The sequence below is a fragment of the Nicotiana tomentosiformis genome, chromosome 9, assembly GCF_000390325.3.
Source record: "Nicotiana tomentosiformis chromosome 9, ASM39032v3, whole genome shotgun sequence".
Taxonomy (NCBI): Eukaryota; Viridiplantae; Streptophyta; class Magnoliopsida; order Solanales; family Solanaceae; genus Nicotiana; species Nicotiana tomentosiformis.
Window position 1 is genome coordinate 15,362,098 of NC_090820.1, and position 16,435 is coordinate 15,378,532.

At 34.3% G+C, this 16,435-nt stretch overlaps 2 protein-coding genes across 2 annotated transcripts; one reads left to right on the forward strand and one right to left on the reverse strand.

Moving 5' to 3' along the window:
• The first annotated feature begins 9,989 nt into the window (after positions 1 to 9,989).
• LOC104100811 (probable plastid-lipid-associated protein 4, chloroplastic) lies at positions 9,990 to 11,853 on the forward strand. The gene is made up of 2 exons (XM_009608138.4): positions 9,990 to 10,324; positions 11,296 to 11,853. The coding sequence occupies exons 1-2, from the start codon at positions 10,019 to 10,021 to the stop codon at positions 11,719 to 11,721; spliced, it is 732 nt and encodes a 243-aa protein (XP_009606433.1). The 5' UTR covers positions 9,990 to 10,018; the 3' UTR covers positions 11,722 to 11,853.
• A 553-nt stretch (positions 11,854 to 12,406) lies between these two features.
• On the reverse strand, positions 12,407 to 14,308 carry LOC104100810 (germin-like protein subfamily 1 member 17). Its single transcript, XM_009608137.4, has 2 exons — positions 14,082 to 14,308; positions 12,407 to 13,304 (listed from the first exon to the last, which is right to left on the reverse strand). The coding sequence occupies exons 1-2, from the start codon at positions 14,203 to 14,205 to the stop codon at positions 12,754 to 12,756; spliced, it is 675 nt and encodes a 224-aa protein (XP_009606432.1). The 5' UTR covers positions 14,206 to 14,308; the 3' UTR covers positions 12,407 to 12,753.
• Between the last annotated feature and the right edge of the window lie 2,127 nt (positions 14,309 to 16,435).

The window sequence follows — 16,435 nt, forward strand, 5'->3', positions numbered from 1 at the left end:
TTTCTCTTCTTTTTCTTATTACCCTATATGCTATTAAAGAGATCAAAATTATCAAGAAAAGAGAAAGGAAAAGGATGTTATATGTCAAATTTTTTCGCAGGACAAGAAATAGGAAGTGAGTATATATAACCAAAAACTTAATATTATGATATAAGCTTTTCAAAAAATTGGTCTACTCCAACTATTGACACCCCTACTTGAAAGAGAATGTATCACGCAAATATTTCCTTTTCTTTTATTTGGCCAAGAAAAAAAAACTTATATTAATTTAAAGTAGAAATACATCGAAGTAATTAGTCGCAACATAAATGGATACTAATAAAGTAATGAATTTTACGCCTAATTCAATCTCAATAATTAATTTATAGGGTAAGGATCGCCAAAGACTATATAAAGAGGTCATTCTACCCGGACGAACCAACGAGGGATTCAACACCCTATTATGAGCGGGGTAAGGGCCTTCTTCGGATGGCATGTATTAATTACCGAAGTAAGAAACATAACAGATCATAAATATAAAATAATAATCCCTCAGTTTCAGATTGTGTCACTGTATTTTCTTTTAGTCATTACTAAAAAATTGAATTTAGATTGCCACATTCAACCAATCAAGGGGAAGCCAGAAAATGAGACAATAACTTTTTTTCGAAAAAACAAAACAAAAAACAAAAAAACTGGTCGCTGTTGCAATGAGCGTCCTACACGAAAATATGTTTAAACCAATACCGCTGTCTTCAAAAGTCATATCCTACCAACACGTCACCAACATTAAGAAGTGTTATTAATTGGTTCACATTTATTAATTCGAATACGATGATGATGTGAGCCACTAATTTCTGATTGGTCGTCCCTGCACACGTAGATTAATACTAGTTTCAATTTGTTTGAACATTCTCCTAGTAGCGAGTTCAGATTGAGTAATTTTCGTGAACTCGTATATATATTTTTAAAATTTTTTAAAATAAATTTTTATATATACAAACTACATAAAAAATACTATAAATTACAATAATTAACAATTTAAAATATTTAAAAATTATTTGTAAAAATTACGGTCAAATTAAATGTTATTTGACTCTCCAAATAATAAAAGGTTCGTTCTTTTGAAACATACAGAGTATCGAATAATGGGAACACAAATAAAATGTTTATTTTCGATAATGAAACTTTTAAAACAGATTCTTCAGTTTGACCAAAAAAAAAAAATGTATAGTAAACTTAAATGCTACCAAAGCTCTAGTTAGATTGTGGCAATCTCGAGAGTTAAAACCTGGTAAACCCAATGCAGATTAAAGAGGAGATAGATTAAAATTTAATCCCACAAGACCATTTTCCCACTATATAAAACCCACTATTTTCTTCAAACTTTCTCACCATTTTAAAAGCAAAGCATCACAATTCATTTTGATTTACAAATATGGCCACTTCTTCACATTTACTCCTTTCTTTTCTTCTTGGCCTTTTCTTTCTCTCAACTCCAACTTTCTCCAGAAAAATACTTTTGGATAATGCTCAAACAACTGTTTCATCACCTTCACCATCTCCACAAGAAGGAATACCAGTTATAATTAGTGTACCTCCTACTCAGAGTTCTCCTTCTCCTGAGGATGATGGCCATGACCATACAAATTGTCATTTCCATCATCATCATCATCAAGATGGTCATCATAAAAATTGTCGTCATTATCATCATCATCATCGTCATCGTCGTCGTCATCATCATCATCATGGACATGATCAACCACATGCTCATGTACCGGCTTCTTCTCCTCAAGTTTCAAGTGATGCTCCTGAATCTGGATGATTTTGACATATATATTAAAATTATCAACAAAAAAGATGTTATATGTGAAATTCTAGAACGAATGCTTAGTTAATTCGAATGAAAATCATTTCCATGTTGAGACGATTCCATCGATCCAAGATTTTTCCATTTTCTTGGCACAACAAATCATGGCTATTTTTTTTTCTTTAGTTTTTTCTCTTCCTCTATTCAATATATTGAAATACTATAATCAGCTTGAATTTATTAAACAAGGCCTTTTCACATATATACAACTCAAAGTAAAATAATTATTTACATGACTTTTGGTTTTCATTTTTCTAAATCCTTTTCTTGAAAAAAGAATTGAGGTAAATTAAAGCAGTATAATATTCCCTCCAGTTCACTTTAATTAATTTTTTAGTTGTTTTCATGCATATTAAGAAATTCATCTTTTAGCATAAATTAACAATAAAATTGACCATATTAATCTTAATTTGTCATTGAAAAAATATAACAAATACTTCTAGGCTCTTTATTCCAAGGGTAACTTTTGAAAAAAGAAGTTAATTTTTTCTTAATATCTGAAAAAATCAAACATTATGGACAACAAAAAATACCAAAAAATCAATTAAAGTGGACCCGAGGTAGTACTTGTGTAACGACCTGACCGGTCGTTTTGGGTATCACAACCACATTTCCCCCTTTACTACTCAATTTGAGCTTTACAATTGTTGTGTGACTTGTCGGGGTAATTGGTTCGGGTTCGGTGAGGTTTTGGAATGAATTGGAACACTTAGTTTCAAGGTTTAAAACTTAAGTTGAAAAGGTTGATTAGATGTTGACGTATGTGTAGTGACCCGGAGAATTTTTGCTAAGGAAATTAAGGTTTTGTGGTGTCGAGGTAGATCAATTAGTACGCGGCTCAGACTTTTTGGGTTGAACAATGCACCGGAAAGTAAAGAAATTTTTTGGCGGAAAAACACGTTTATGCGGTCCATTATGCGACCGCATAATCACTCTGCGGGCCGCATAATAGCCGTAGAAGTGAGGCAGAAGAGGGCTAGTTTGGATGAAATCTGCGGTCGACTATGCGACCGCATAACTGTTCTGCGGTCACTATGCGACCGCAGAACAGGTATGTGGGCCGCATAGTGACCACATACACAGAGAGATGTTTGCCAGTATTGGACATCGATTATGCGACCGATATGCGGTCCGCATAACCATTTTGCGGTCGCATATGCGACCGCAGAACCTGTTCTGGAGCTTTATTTTTCTGGTTTTATAAACCCGACCCCATTCTTATAAAACACTATTGGGAGTCATTTTGAAGGGTTTCATCTGATATTTTAGAGAGAGGTGAGAGCATTTTAGAGAGAGAAAGTGAAGACTTAGTCATTTATCCATCAATTCTTGTTCAAGGTTCGAAAATTTCACAAGGATCTTGCTACGGCTTCAAAGAGGTAAGAATTTCTTTCCTCAATTCTTCAATTTCTGGTTTGGAGTAAAAATGGGTGATTAATAGTATAATTTTTGGGTATAAGAGTATTATGTATACATAACAATAAGGTTGTGGAAAGATTGTTAAGTTCAAATGGGTAAGGATTGAGTTGAAAATGGTAGAGATCTTCATAAACTTTAATTGAAGATTTGAGCATCGAGTTGACATCGAAATTTGGTGAAATTTATATGGTTGGACTCGTAGTTGGATGTGTGTTAATATTTTGTAATTTTATCGGGTTTCGAGACGTGGGCCCCATATGCATTTTTTGGGACGTAATTTCGGATTTTGTGAAAAATATTAGCATTTTGATATGGAATTAATTCTTATAAATTGTGTGGACTAAATCAAATTAATTGTGGTAGATTTGAGCCATTCGGGAGTTGATACGCGCATAATGAAATTTCTGGAGGATTGTTTAGCTTGCTCGGCATTGGATTCGGCTTGTTCGAGGTAAGTAACTCTTCTAATCTTGGATACGTATTATGTAAATTGTTTGGAGGTGACGCACATGCTAGGTGACGGGCGTGTGGGCGTGCATCGTAGGCATTGTGACTTGGTCAAATTCCATGGGACTGTATAGTTGAATAATCTGTTGATATCCGTACATTCTCTATGTGTTAGAGAAAATTCAGCTGAGACTCGTATTAAAAATCATGCTTAGGCATATGTTGTTATTGATGGTACCCATTGGAGTCATTTTTGTGGTTGAATTATATGTTCAAATTGTAATTGTTCACTCAGTCATGTTTATTCATATCATATCATACCTCAGTCTCTCTTATTTATTGTTGATATATCATATCATTGTTGTTGGGCTATTTTTCATGACATTATGAGCCCGAGAGACTGAAGAGATTGATGACTGAGTGAGGCCGAGGGCCTGATTGTGAGGATGAGTGTGGATCGGGACTACCCGCCTGTAGCATACTTTATTATTATGGCACGTGAGTTGTCCGTGCGGATTCTGATATGATATTATAGCACGTGAGTTGTCCAACAACAGATTATAGCGCTTGGGCTGAAGGAACCCATCCGGAGTTTGTACACCTCCACAATGAACGCATGTACCTACTGAGTGCGAGTGTCGAGTGTCGAGTGTCGAGTGCCGAGTGACTGGGAGGCATGAGTGATTGTGAGGTATGCCCGAGTGGCATGAGTAACTGTGAGGTTTGCCCGAGGGGCTGTATATGAGTGATGTTCTGCCCGAGGGGTTGTTTATGATTTTATTAGTGAGTTACATCGCATTGGCATGCACACATGACATACATGCATAGAGATGTATTTTTCTCATGCTGTACAACATCACATCATTCATAATTTCTCATATATTTTTTACAGATGGGCATAGTGATGCATTTGTTTTACACGGATTATCCGGAAGGGAAAATAAAATATTTTATTTATTATTGAAAAGATTTTGGGAGAAATTTATTGTTTTCAAACTATTCACATTATTGGCAATTTCGGCAAACGATTTGGATTTTTACTGATGTATTTGAAAGGAAGAACTATTATTTTTGAAATCATGATTTGACTGAGCATTTTATCTTTGAGTTACTTCTGGTGTTATCTGCTTTATGTTGTTGTGGACTATTGGTTGTGGACCCGACCTTGGTAGAAGCTCGTCACTACTTTCAACCTACGGCTAGGTTTGTTACTTACTCAGTATATGGGGTCAGTTGTACTGATACTACACTTCTGCACATTGCGTGCAAATATTGGCTGTTGTTGTTGCTGTGCTCGATGGTTGCGGGATTTGAAGATGTACCTGCATTCCTGTTGTAGCTGCCTCTTGTTCAGGGTAGCCTTAGATTTATAAAAGCTCTTTTTATGTATTATTCAAACAAATTATGTATTTATTTCATTTTCGCTTTGTATATTATATTCTTAGAAGCTCATGATTTGTACTACTAGTTCTTGGGGATTGCATAAGATTGAGACCTTTATTCACTTAAATTGCTTTAATAATTATTATTGGAATTTAATAATTGATAGTTGACTTATTTAACGGGTTGGGTTAGGTGTCATCACGACTGATTGGATTTTTGGATCGTGACAACTTGCTAGCTTCTCAAATTAGTACTTCTGTAGGTTGATATCTAGAAAGCTAATAATGTGAACACAAATAAATTACCGTTATCTTTTAAATATATTTTTTTCTTTTCGTTAAGAATAAAACTTTTAAGGAAAAAAAAAATAGAAAACAGAGAACCATAAAATCAATGATCCTTTTTTTTGGCAGAATACATAGCTAGCCCCTTAAAGTTGTCCACACTTTTCACTCATCTTATGTCTGTTTCATTTAAATACTCTAATTATATCTTAAATGTGTCATTTAGACACAATTTTGACAAGCAATCAAATATAAAACATCCCGGTAATTCACACGCTAGAGTGACAAATAAGATAGCTACACACAGATTTTAAAAAAATGCTTTTGAAAAAAATGTAAAAGAAAAATAAGAACCCCACCCCATCCTTTCGTCTTCTTCCTCGATTAACGATGGATAATTTGAAAAATATAAATTTATGGTAAGAATATTTGTGTCTTAAAAAAAATTAATTTTCTACTTCTACTTCTTCTTCTTGAAAGAAGATAGAAATTTTAGCTTCTTTTCAAAAGGAGAAAAATTGCTTCTACTGTTACTAAAAAATACTTATCTCTCTGGGCCAAACACCTCAAATATCATTTTTTGACAAATAACTTTTTTTTAAAAAAACTTTTGGCCTCCCAAAAGCTTGTCCAAACAGGCTATTAATATGCATTATTACAAAGGAAGTGCTATAGTTAGGAAAGTAGTCCTTACTATCCACATCCAATACTTTCCTAACAAAAGTAATTCCTAATTTCTCTACTTATATTGCATATAAGAGCAGTTAAAGGAGGAACACAATATACACAAAAAGATCATCATGTTGCATATGTACGTCCCTACTATAATTAGTTCATACTGGGTTGATCAAAACTGATATTTAAACGGAAAATAAAAAAAGAATGTGCTCCTAAAATGTTTATACTTTGATAATGAATTAAATTTATAAACTAATTGTAAACTCAAAATTTGAAAAGAGTAAACTTTAATGCAATCTTAAGTGAAAATGCAGGAAATATCTATACAATTATACAAAGATGAGATAAAGCAGTATTTAATTCCATAAAGGCCATGTCTACACTATATAAATTCCATAGAATTTAATTCTATTTGTACTTTTTGTTTTGTCGTTAACTTTGAGGTTTGACCTTTTTTTCCTTTCACATAACCATTCAAGATTTTACCAGGTTTCTACTATGAGTTCATACTAAACTCCCATTATTGGCTTGATCACAACTTTATTTTTCTTACCCGATAAACCAAAAAAGGATGTCTTATTATATTTGGCCTTGAAATTTCTTTAATTAGACATATGAAAATAGCAATTATAATTATTTAATGCTACCAAACCTCTAGCAAGATTGAGGCAATTTTGATTAAATGCAGGTAAATACAAAACAAAAAGGAGATAAACAAGAATTTAATTCCACAACACCATTCTTCCACCATATAAGCCACTGTTTTATTCATACTTCTTCACCATTGAAGTATCATTATCACAACTAAGTGATTTACAAAAATGGCCACTTCACATTCACATCTTTCTCTTCTAGTCCTTGCTCTTGTCTTGATGCTTTCTACTCCAACTCTCTCCCTAAGAAGAGACTTCTTTAAAATCTCAAGAATTTCACCTTCTTTTGATGATCTTCCAATTTCCACACCTTCTCCTGAAGAAGCTCCAGCTCCAGATATCTCTTCTACAACCACAAATGCTCCTCTTATATCACCATCTTCTTCAACAGATATATCACCTTCTTCTTCAGACATCGTCTCTAGTAGTACTCCAGCTGTTTCGCCATCTCCAGAAGAAGCCTCGGTTAGTTCACCTGCATCTTCAGAAGAAACACCAGTTGTCTCTCCATCTGCACCACCAGTTCCTGAGCATGGTCATGACCATCATCATCATCATCATCACCGCCATCATCATCATGGCCATCACCATCATCGTTCACACCATCATGGTCATATCGGCCATCATCATCATGATCAACATCACCATGAACATGATCAACCTTCTCATGAACCAGCACAGGGTGCACCAGCTCCTTCTCCTGAAGATTCAGCTCAAGCTCCTGAATCCATGACCTTAGACTATATCATTAAGAATTAGTTATCTTCTAAGGATTAGAAAATCAATCAAAATCTTAAATAAAAGAGTTAAAATTTAATATTAAAAAGTTGAGTTAGTTATAATTTGCTATCCTTTTGTTATTCATAATGGGAACATGCATGCATGTATATTTTCAGTTTACCCGGAAATTCTTTGCCCTTGTTCTGATTACAACAAGCAAACGTTACAGATATCCTTAGTCACTGGCTAAATTAGAAATTCCGTCAAAGATATTCAAGATTTAATAGCATATACTCCCTCCATTTTAATTTATGTGAACCCATTTGACTAGACACATTTATTTTGTGTGGCTATAAATCATTACATAAAGATAAATTATTTTCAAATATTGAAAGAGGTCATTCTTTTTGGCATGGATTAAAAAGGAAATAAGTTCACATAAATTGAAACGGAGGGAGTAATATATATACAAAAAATTTACCTATATACACTACGTAATTTTCCAATAAAGAGTGTTCAACGCTCTGCCATTGTCCCTAGTTTCTCCCTTCATTTCTTCCTTTTGACTTTCGAATCCACCTCTTCTCATAAAGAGTAATTAAATTACCAGTAATTATGCTGATGTGAATGAGCCTTGTAATAACGGTTAAGTTATCTCCGTGTGACTTATAGGTCACGAGTTTGAATAGTGAAATTAACAATTGATACTTGCATTAGGGCAGATAGCATATATCACACTCCCCTGAGGTGAGAACCTTTCCAAGAGGCTGTTTTTTTTAGTTATGCTGACTAATTCTTGATCAAAATCTGACCTGGACTAGCCCAACCAGTGCAACGACAGGTCCAACCCAAAGGAGATCAAGCCCAGCCCAGCCAACGTGACTTCGCGCAAAGGAAAAATTTAAAAATAGTCAGATTTACAAGTGGTAATTGAAAAATAGCCGCAGTTTCAAAAGTAATCGAAATTTAGCCATTTTTCATATAAAGATAAATAAGAACGAAAACACTGTTCAAAATTCGGAAAATATTCCAGTATAATATACTGGGGTTCCAGTATAATATCCTGAAACTCCAGCATATTATACTGGAGTTCCTGTATAATATGCTGGAGTTCCAGTATAATATACCGGTCTAGCATAATATGCTAGAAGTTCATACATAGGTGCTCCAATCTCCAGTATATTATGCTGGATCGGTCCGTGTTGCAATAAAATAATGGCTATTTTTCAATGTCTTTATAATGGCTATTTTTCAATCACCAGTTCGAAAACTAGCTAGCCCGTACTATTTTTACTCGCGCAAGACCTTTGGTGTGTCCTCCGGCCCAGCCAAGACCAGGCCAATCCTAAACGTCCACTAGTGGATTTTATCATCCACAATTCTGTGTTTAAATTAAATTTTGAAAACTAGTGTTCCCGAGAATTTAAATTTTTCGTGTAATCTACTTATAATTAACCCATATTAGAACTCCAAATAAGTAAAATACCTGTGATTTTTAGTGAATATTCTGCTGAAATATTTTTCCAAATAGGGCGTTGAATATATAACACAAATAAAATAGAGAAATAATTTATATCAGATTTATTATTATGGTATAATTTTACATGACTACTAAGAGAGAAATTCAAATGGCACTATATGAAATTGTTTTAACAGTCTCTAATAATAACTTAACTGTGACCGATTGACATTTAGAGGACATGAATCTTGTTTAATATAGCATTTATTTACGCCTTGTATATAAAAAAAAAAATGAAATTCTTAACCAACATTTGATCCTTATTCTTTAGCTTCATTTATTTAAAGAAACAAATACTGGCATTTATGTTATTAGTAAAAATAATAATTAATCAGTATATATCGATTTCGACAACAAAAAATTAGTCAAATATCCCTTCAGCGCAGCTATAGGTGGATTGTCAGTTTGACAAATATAGTGGCGAGTAATTATTTTCTTCCCTTTTTTTTTCCTCGTCTTATCTTTACATTTTTTTAAAGTAGATGCAATTAGCGGCAGAGCCATATTATAGTATGTCAAAATATAAAGAAGTAAACGTATAAAAAAAATTAAGAAGATTCAATATATAGTATATATACATAAATATATTTTTTTTTACCTAGTTATAGAATATAATCTTCTGGCAAAATGGTGCCAATTTATGCCCCTTAGCCCAAGGCGCCACAAAATATGATGTTAGGGAACAAGGGCGGATCTAGTATAAAGGCTTATGAATTCTTATGAACCCAGAAACTTTTATATAGACCTTATATTTGGAGAAAAAAACTTATTAAAAATATGAGAATATTTAACTTGAAACTCAATTTGTTGATACAATTATAATGTATATTAGCTTGAAATCATTCTAGGAATTCATAAGCTTAAAATTTTAAATTCGCCTCTGTTCGGGGAGGGTTAATCCTACAATTTCAATGACTTGATTGTAAAAAAGAAATTGTCATTAAAATGTAGGACAAATGCAGGATTTAATCGAAAATCCTATAGCCACAAATCCAACGGTCCAGCAACAGGGGCAAATACTTAAATACACGAGCTCAGTGGATTACTCAAATTTGCATCACTTCCTATGGCCTTATCCTCACTACTATCCCCTCCAACTCATGTTTCTTCAAACTCCACACATTCTATTCCCAAGCTTTACCACTTCTCTCATTCCACCTCTTTTTCTTTCCAAAATACTCCTAGTTTCATCTCCTTTCCAACCAATACTTGTCCTCAAAATCAAAAATGGCGGACCAATGTTTCTTTCTTCCCTTCTTTCTTTAACAAGCCCCTAGACCCTACACCCATTAAACAAGAGCTTCTTGAGGCCATTGCCCCTCTTGATCGTGGCGCTGACGCCACTCCTAAAGACCAGCAAATAATTGATCTGGTAATTTGCTTAATTACTACTCCATCCGTTTCAATTTATGTTAATATATTTTGCTTCTCAAGATTCAAATTATGCCAAGTTTGACAGATATTTTAAGATAGTATTTTTTTAAATATATTGACATGAGAAGAAATGCAACTTATACTCCATCCGTTTCAATTCATTTGAACCTTTTCGGAGTACAAATGTCCAATTTGTTTGAAACTTTTTCGCAGCACGAAGGTCAAATTAACTAATTTTCCATGAGAATTTGGACATAAATACTTTAAGTTTTTTGAAATAAAATTTACATATTTAAAAATTACATAAAAATACTATAAGCTACAATAGTTAGCAATTGAAAATATCAAAAACTATTTGTAAAAAAATAGTCAAAGAAAATCTTGTTTGACTCTCCAAATAGTAATAGGTTCATTCTTTTTTAAATGGAGCGATTAGTACTTTTCGTGTAGTTTTTAAATATATAAATTTCAATTTTAAAAGATTGAGCCGAACTAATTCAAATTTGCTTAAAAATTTAGTTAAATTAACTCTTGATAAGCGAAATGTATCATATAATTGAAATAGAGGGAGAATGTTCCATTCACTTAGCTTGTTGTTGCAGAGATAAATATTCTAAGCCATACGAGCTGATTGTAGTTACCATGTTTTCTTGATCTATGGTTAAGACTTGTTCAGTGTCTATAGGTAGAGGCAGAGCTAGGATTTGAAACTCAGAATTACAGGCGTTTTAAGTTATTGCATTATAAATTAATAATTTACGTATATTTTTAAGACAAATACATTGTTTGAATCAAATTCACTGGGTTCGGCGGAACCCGAGCAGAAGAGCTCGCTCTGCCCCTGTCTATAAGTTCCGGAAAATGTTAGTAACAGTTAGATCAGCAAAGATGATACTGTGAAATTGTGCACATAATGATGTGTCTGTTTATAGTCTGTCAATTTTTGCCTTACCAATATTATTTGATTAGATTGCGCGCAAACTTGAAGCTTGCAACCCAACAAAGGAGCCTCTCAAGTCAAATCTTCTAAATGGAAAATGGGAACTTATATACACCACATCCAAGTCAATTTTACAAACTCAAAGACCCAAGATTTTAAGATCTAGAGTAAACTACCAAGCAATAAATGGAGATATACTTCGAGCTCAAAATATGGAAGGATGGCCATTTTTCAACCAGGTTACTGCAGATTTGACCCCATTGAATTCAAGAAAAGTGGCAGTAAAGTTTGATTATTTCAAGATTGGTGGGATTATACCTGTTAAAGCTCCAGGTAGAGCTCGAGGTGAGCTTGAAATTACTTACTTGGATGAAGAATTGAGAGTATCAAGAGGTGATCTTGGCAACTTATTCATTTTAAAAATGGTGGACCCTTCTTACAGGGTCCCTACTTGAGATTCAATACTGCATCCGTTTCAATTTATATGAATCTATTTGACTGAATACGAAGAAATAACGACTTGTAAAACTTGTGGTCCTAAGCAAACTATAACATTTGTGTGACTATAATTTTTTTGAAACTTTAAACATGTCAGAGTATTTGTATGACTATAAAAGTTTCTCATTGAGGGTATAACTGAAAATTTAAGTTAAATTATTTTCAAATTTAAAAAGAGATCATTCTTTTTAAACCGTAAAAAAAAAAAAAATAGATTCACATAAACTGAAACGGAAGGAATAGTTGTCTAGTGTCACATCTTATATCATAAGAGTACTAGTTTGTGCAAATTATTTGAAAAACTTTCTCCCTTTTAATCTATACAGAATTACATTCGAAGCGAGTAACTCTGAAATGCATAACAAATCTATACTAGTACTCCCTCCGTCCCTATTTGTTTGATGCATTTCGAATTTCAAGAGTCACACGAGTTTTTTCTTTGACCATTATTTTTCGTATACGCCTTTTGAATATTAAGAATGGAGTATTAATTATTGTGACTTATAGTATTTTTGATGTAATTTTTAATTAAGTATATTTTTTTTCAAAAAATTAAAGAGTCCATATCCGAATCCGTGGCCAAAATTGAAAAGTTTAACTCTCAAAATTCGAAATACATCAAACAAATTGGAATAGAGGGAGTAATATTTAACTATGATTTTCAATCTTCAAAGTTCAAATGCCAAGGACAAAGGATGGTAACAAAGTAACATCAAGGACATTATTCCAGTTCTCACCTGACCATTATTTTCTTCCCTTTCTAAGTTATATCTCTATCACCCACACAAAGTGTATAAATTCTCTCAAACATCACAAAATTGACAACAAATCATATCATAAAACAGCCAATGGACTCGCACTTTTCTTATAAAATGGTTCTTATTTTTCTAAGACACAATTTTTTTCTTGATATTATTTTTTGGGTGCGGCCATTTTTAGGACCCTGCGTGAATGCAGGATGTCTTGTGACTGGCCTGCCGTTGTTTGATCTAGGAGAATAATCCTTGAAGTTGTTCCACCATTTTCTTATCCAATTGGAATGCTTTGGAAAGAACATCTTCAACTACTGGTGGATTTGACCCAAAGAGTTCACTAGCAACCACAATAAGCCCAGGATTCTGGCTATTCAAAGCACCAAAAACAGTTGCATTAGTATGTCCAACATTATACTGAAAGTGAATAAGTCCTTGTGGAAACACAAATACATCTCCTGGATTCAATATTTTGGTAAAAGACCTAGTTTTTAATGGATTAACAGTGTCAGGAGCCAAAAATCCAACATAAAGAGTACCTTCTAAAACAACAATAATCTCAGTACCACGAGGGTGTGTGTGCGGTGGTATAAGGCCAAACGGTGAAAAATCTGCGCGAAGTATAGAAATGCCAAGAGTGTTAAGTCCTCCAAGTCTATTTACATCTACTACATTTACAGCTGAGCCCATTCCTGGTAAAGGATTTCCACTAACGTTAAGTCCTGGAAGAAAGAAATCATCTGATATCGCGAGTTTTGGATCTTTGCATAATTTTCCATTCACGAATACTGCAAACAAAAATAGAACAAAATTCAAAGTATATATGTATTAATGTAAACCAAAATTTAAAGAAAAAGAAAAGGAAATAGTTTAACTTCTATAACGCTGATAGTGTAAATGAATGTTTACATAAGATCAGGTCACCTAACTAATTAATAACTACAGGACATTTTACGAAACAATTATTTTGTTGATTTCCTACTAAAGAAGCTGGGCAACTTCTATCCGGAGTTTGATCATTGGAAAGAGTCACGCCTCACTACGAACACTAAAAGAATGAAATGAGTAGAAATTTTCCTTCCCTTGACCTAATTTGGATAGCTGAGTGGTCAATCCTAATCCAACCATTGCCATCAGTTTGAAGATGGAAGGTTGTGCTAAGACTCGCGCTGCTACCCAAAGTCGGGTGATAGACATTCATAAATTCGCCAAGCACAGGATAAAGGGAAATTTAGGTAATGTTAAAATACGACTTATGGCATCTAATGGTCAAATGCCTACGTTCAGTTTATCTTTGAAAACTCAAACAGACAGAACAAACAAACCCGGGTACGAACATATATTAGTCAATATTGTGGGAGCTATTTGTTATAAAAGGCGAACATCCCCTTTCTAAAACATTTACATCGATCCTTATGTATAACTATTCATAACAAGTGGAGAAATAAAGTAAGTAATTTGCTACAACATGTTAAAAATATCCCGAGAGCATAATAAAATACTACATCATTAAATCCAAAAGCAAAGTGAATATAAAGGGGAGGTTTTGCTAAAGGGTTATTTACCTGCAGACTTGGAGTCACTTACTGCAATACAGAAGTCCTGAAAAGGGCTAGGATCAAAGGAAGAAACAAAAGGAAAAATGGGGCCAACAGTGACTAAGATAATTGTGAGGAGGCAAAAATCCATTTTGGATCCAAACAACTAATAAAGCTTTCTTGAATTAAAACTTCTTTTTTCTTGTGGGAATTGTATACCAGATCACAGGTGATGAAGTGCACTGGAAATTAATCTCAACCTATTTATAGATGGTTGTCATTTGTCAGCATTGTTTTCCTATAACTTAACAGCTTAACTTTAGAATTAAGTTTCCTAGTCGTGTCTTATTGTAATAAACACTGATTCTTTCTTGAAAATAGCCACCTTATTCATAACTTGTTTTTGACATGTAAACCTCATTCATCTGTTTACCCTTTAAGCTCCCTTAAAATAGAAGAAAACTGAGAAGTTGATATATTACCTTAATACAAAATCAAATTATTCTTCTTGGCTATATCATGTCGGTAGAGAGAATTAATTAAATTTTACTTTAAGTCTTGGATAAGCTCCCTAATTAAGGATCTCAGTAGATGAATTGATACGGTAAAATTGCTTATCCTTTCATGATATTTATACAAAATCAATAAATGTAACATATAATCTTTTTTCAAACTTTATTCTGCTTGAAAAGACCTTACATGTAAGAACTAAGAAGTGAAAAAAGGTAGTCCGGTGCACTAAGCTCCCGCTATGCGCGGGTTTCGGGAAGGGCCGGACCACAAGGGTCTATTGTACACAGCCTTACCCTGCATTTCTGCAAGAGGCGATTTTCACGGCTTGAACCCGCGATCTGTTGGTCACATGCACGGCAACAACTTTACCAGCTACGCCAAGGCAACTAAGAAGTGAAGATTTAATCAACCATACGGTCATGCCTGCATCTTTATTTTAACAGTTCAACAGAACTAGTAACTAATTGCACACCACAACTTTCACCACACAATAATTGACATATCCTGCTGGGTGACGGATAGTGGCTCCGACCTGTTTGCTAATAGATCTGCCGCCACTAGTAGACAACAACAAAAGCGCATGAATATCCAGAATATTAAAATATACCCATCACTGGTCAAAGATCGTATAAAGCTAGTCCGGTATTATCAGAAAGGATAGTCGTATTATCACGGGTTCAAGCCGTACGTGGAAACAACCTCTCGTAGAAATGCAGGGTAAGATTGTATACAATACATCTTTGTGATCCGGTCCTTCCCCGAGCCTCGTGCATAGCGGGAGCTAAGTGCACCGGGCTACCCAGTAGATAGTCGCCATGCCCCTTCATATATGGCCGACGTTTATGACAGGTCGACTTAAGAGAATTTCTTCTGAAGATCTTCGATATTATTGTATACGGTCAAAACCGGTTTTGCCCTTCATGTAATAATTCAAGATTGGAACAGGATGGACCGAGGTTCGTCTTCATAATATCGAGATGATATCCGAAGCCAGGTTATCGAGCTCAAGATTCAGGGACTGATCAATATCGAGCTCAAAGTCAATATCGAGCTCAAGCCAATATCGAACTATAATGTGAAGTAGTGTTATCTAGCCCAAGATCCAGAGACCGATCAATACCGAGCCCGAGTCAATATCGAGCTCGAGTCGATATCGAGCTCGAGATTCAGAGCTCGATCAGTACTAAGACCAACCAAGATCGAGTTATGAGACAAGGAGCCATTGTAGCCGCACTTAGGGAGATAATCTCGGTGGGAATTAAGGAATAACTAATTAACTAATCTATCATGGGATCCGCACTATGTATTTTTATTATATCCAAAGTAGGATCCCTCCACTATAAAAGAGTAGCTATCATTTCTGTAAAGGGGAGATTAAGACATCTATACACTCCCATATGTAAAAGATTATTGATATTCATGGAAAGATACAACAAAGATTATCCTTTTATGGGCTTTGGACATTAATTCATCTTGTTTGTTTATAAATCATTCTCTATTCAATTTGATTTATATTTTTATTCCTTTTTTACAATCAATATTTGATATATATTTTTACTTACTTTTTCGATTTGTGCCAAGCTATACCGCGTGTCCTTAGAACTACGTATAAATTCAACTCTATCTGTTTTTCGGGTAAATAGTTTGGCGCCCACCTTTGGGCTAAGGATAATAGTGGCTATTTTGTACGAATCTATATGAAACACACTATTTTATGCTTGCTCTTGGAAGTGTTTTTGATTTCAGGCTGAAAATAACGAATTCTCGATTAATGGCCCTACCTATCGACAATGAAGCTGGCCTTCAAGATGAGAACAACAACTTGACGCCCGGGGATGAAAGGCCGCTCGTCGATGCCGTTGGAGCTC

What these genes read in the sequence shown, in the direction of transcription:
- LOC104100810 (XM_009608137.4), bottom strand. Translation starts at nt 14,205, where the DNA reads ATGGATTTTTGCCTCCTCACAATTATCTTAGTCACTGTTGGCCCCATT. An exon ending in AAGTGACTCCAAGTCTGCAG is followed by an intron (nt 13,305 to 14,081) that starts GTAAATAACCCT and finishes TTTTGTTTGCAG; the next exon opens with TATTCGTGAATGGAAAATTA.
- LOC104100811 (XM_009608138.4), top strand. Translation starts at nt 10,019, where the DNA reads ATGGCCTTATCCTCACTACTATCCCCTCCAACTCATGTTTCTTCAAAC. An exon ending in ACCAGCAAATAATTGATCTG is followed by an intron (nt 10,325 to 11,295) that starts GTAATTTGCTTA and finishes TTATTTGATTAG; the next exon opens with ATTGCGCGCAAACTTGAAGC.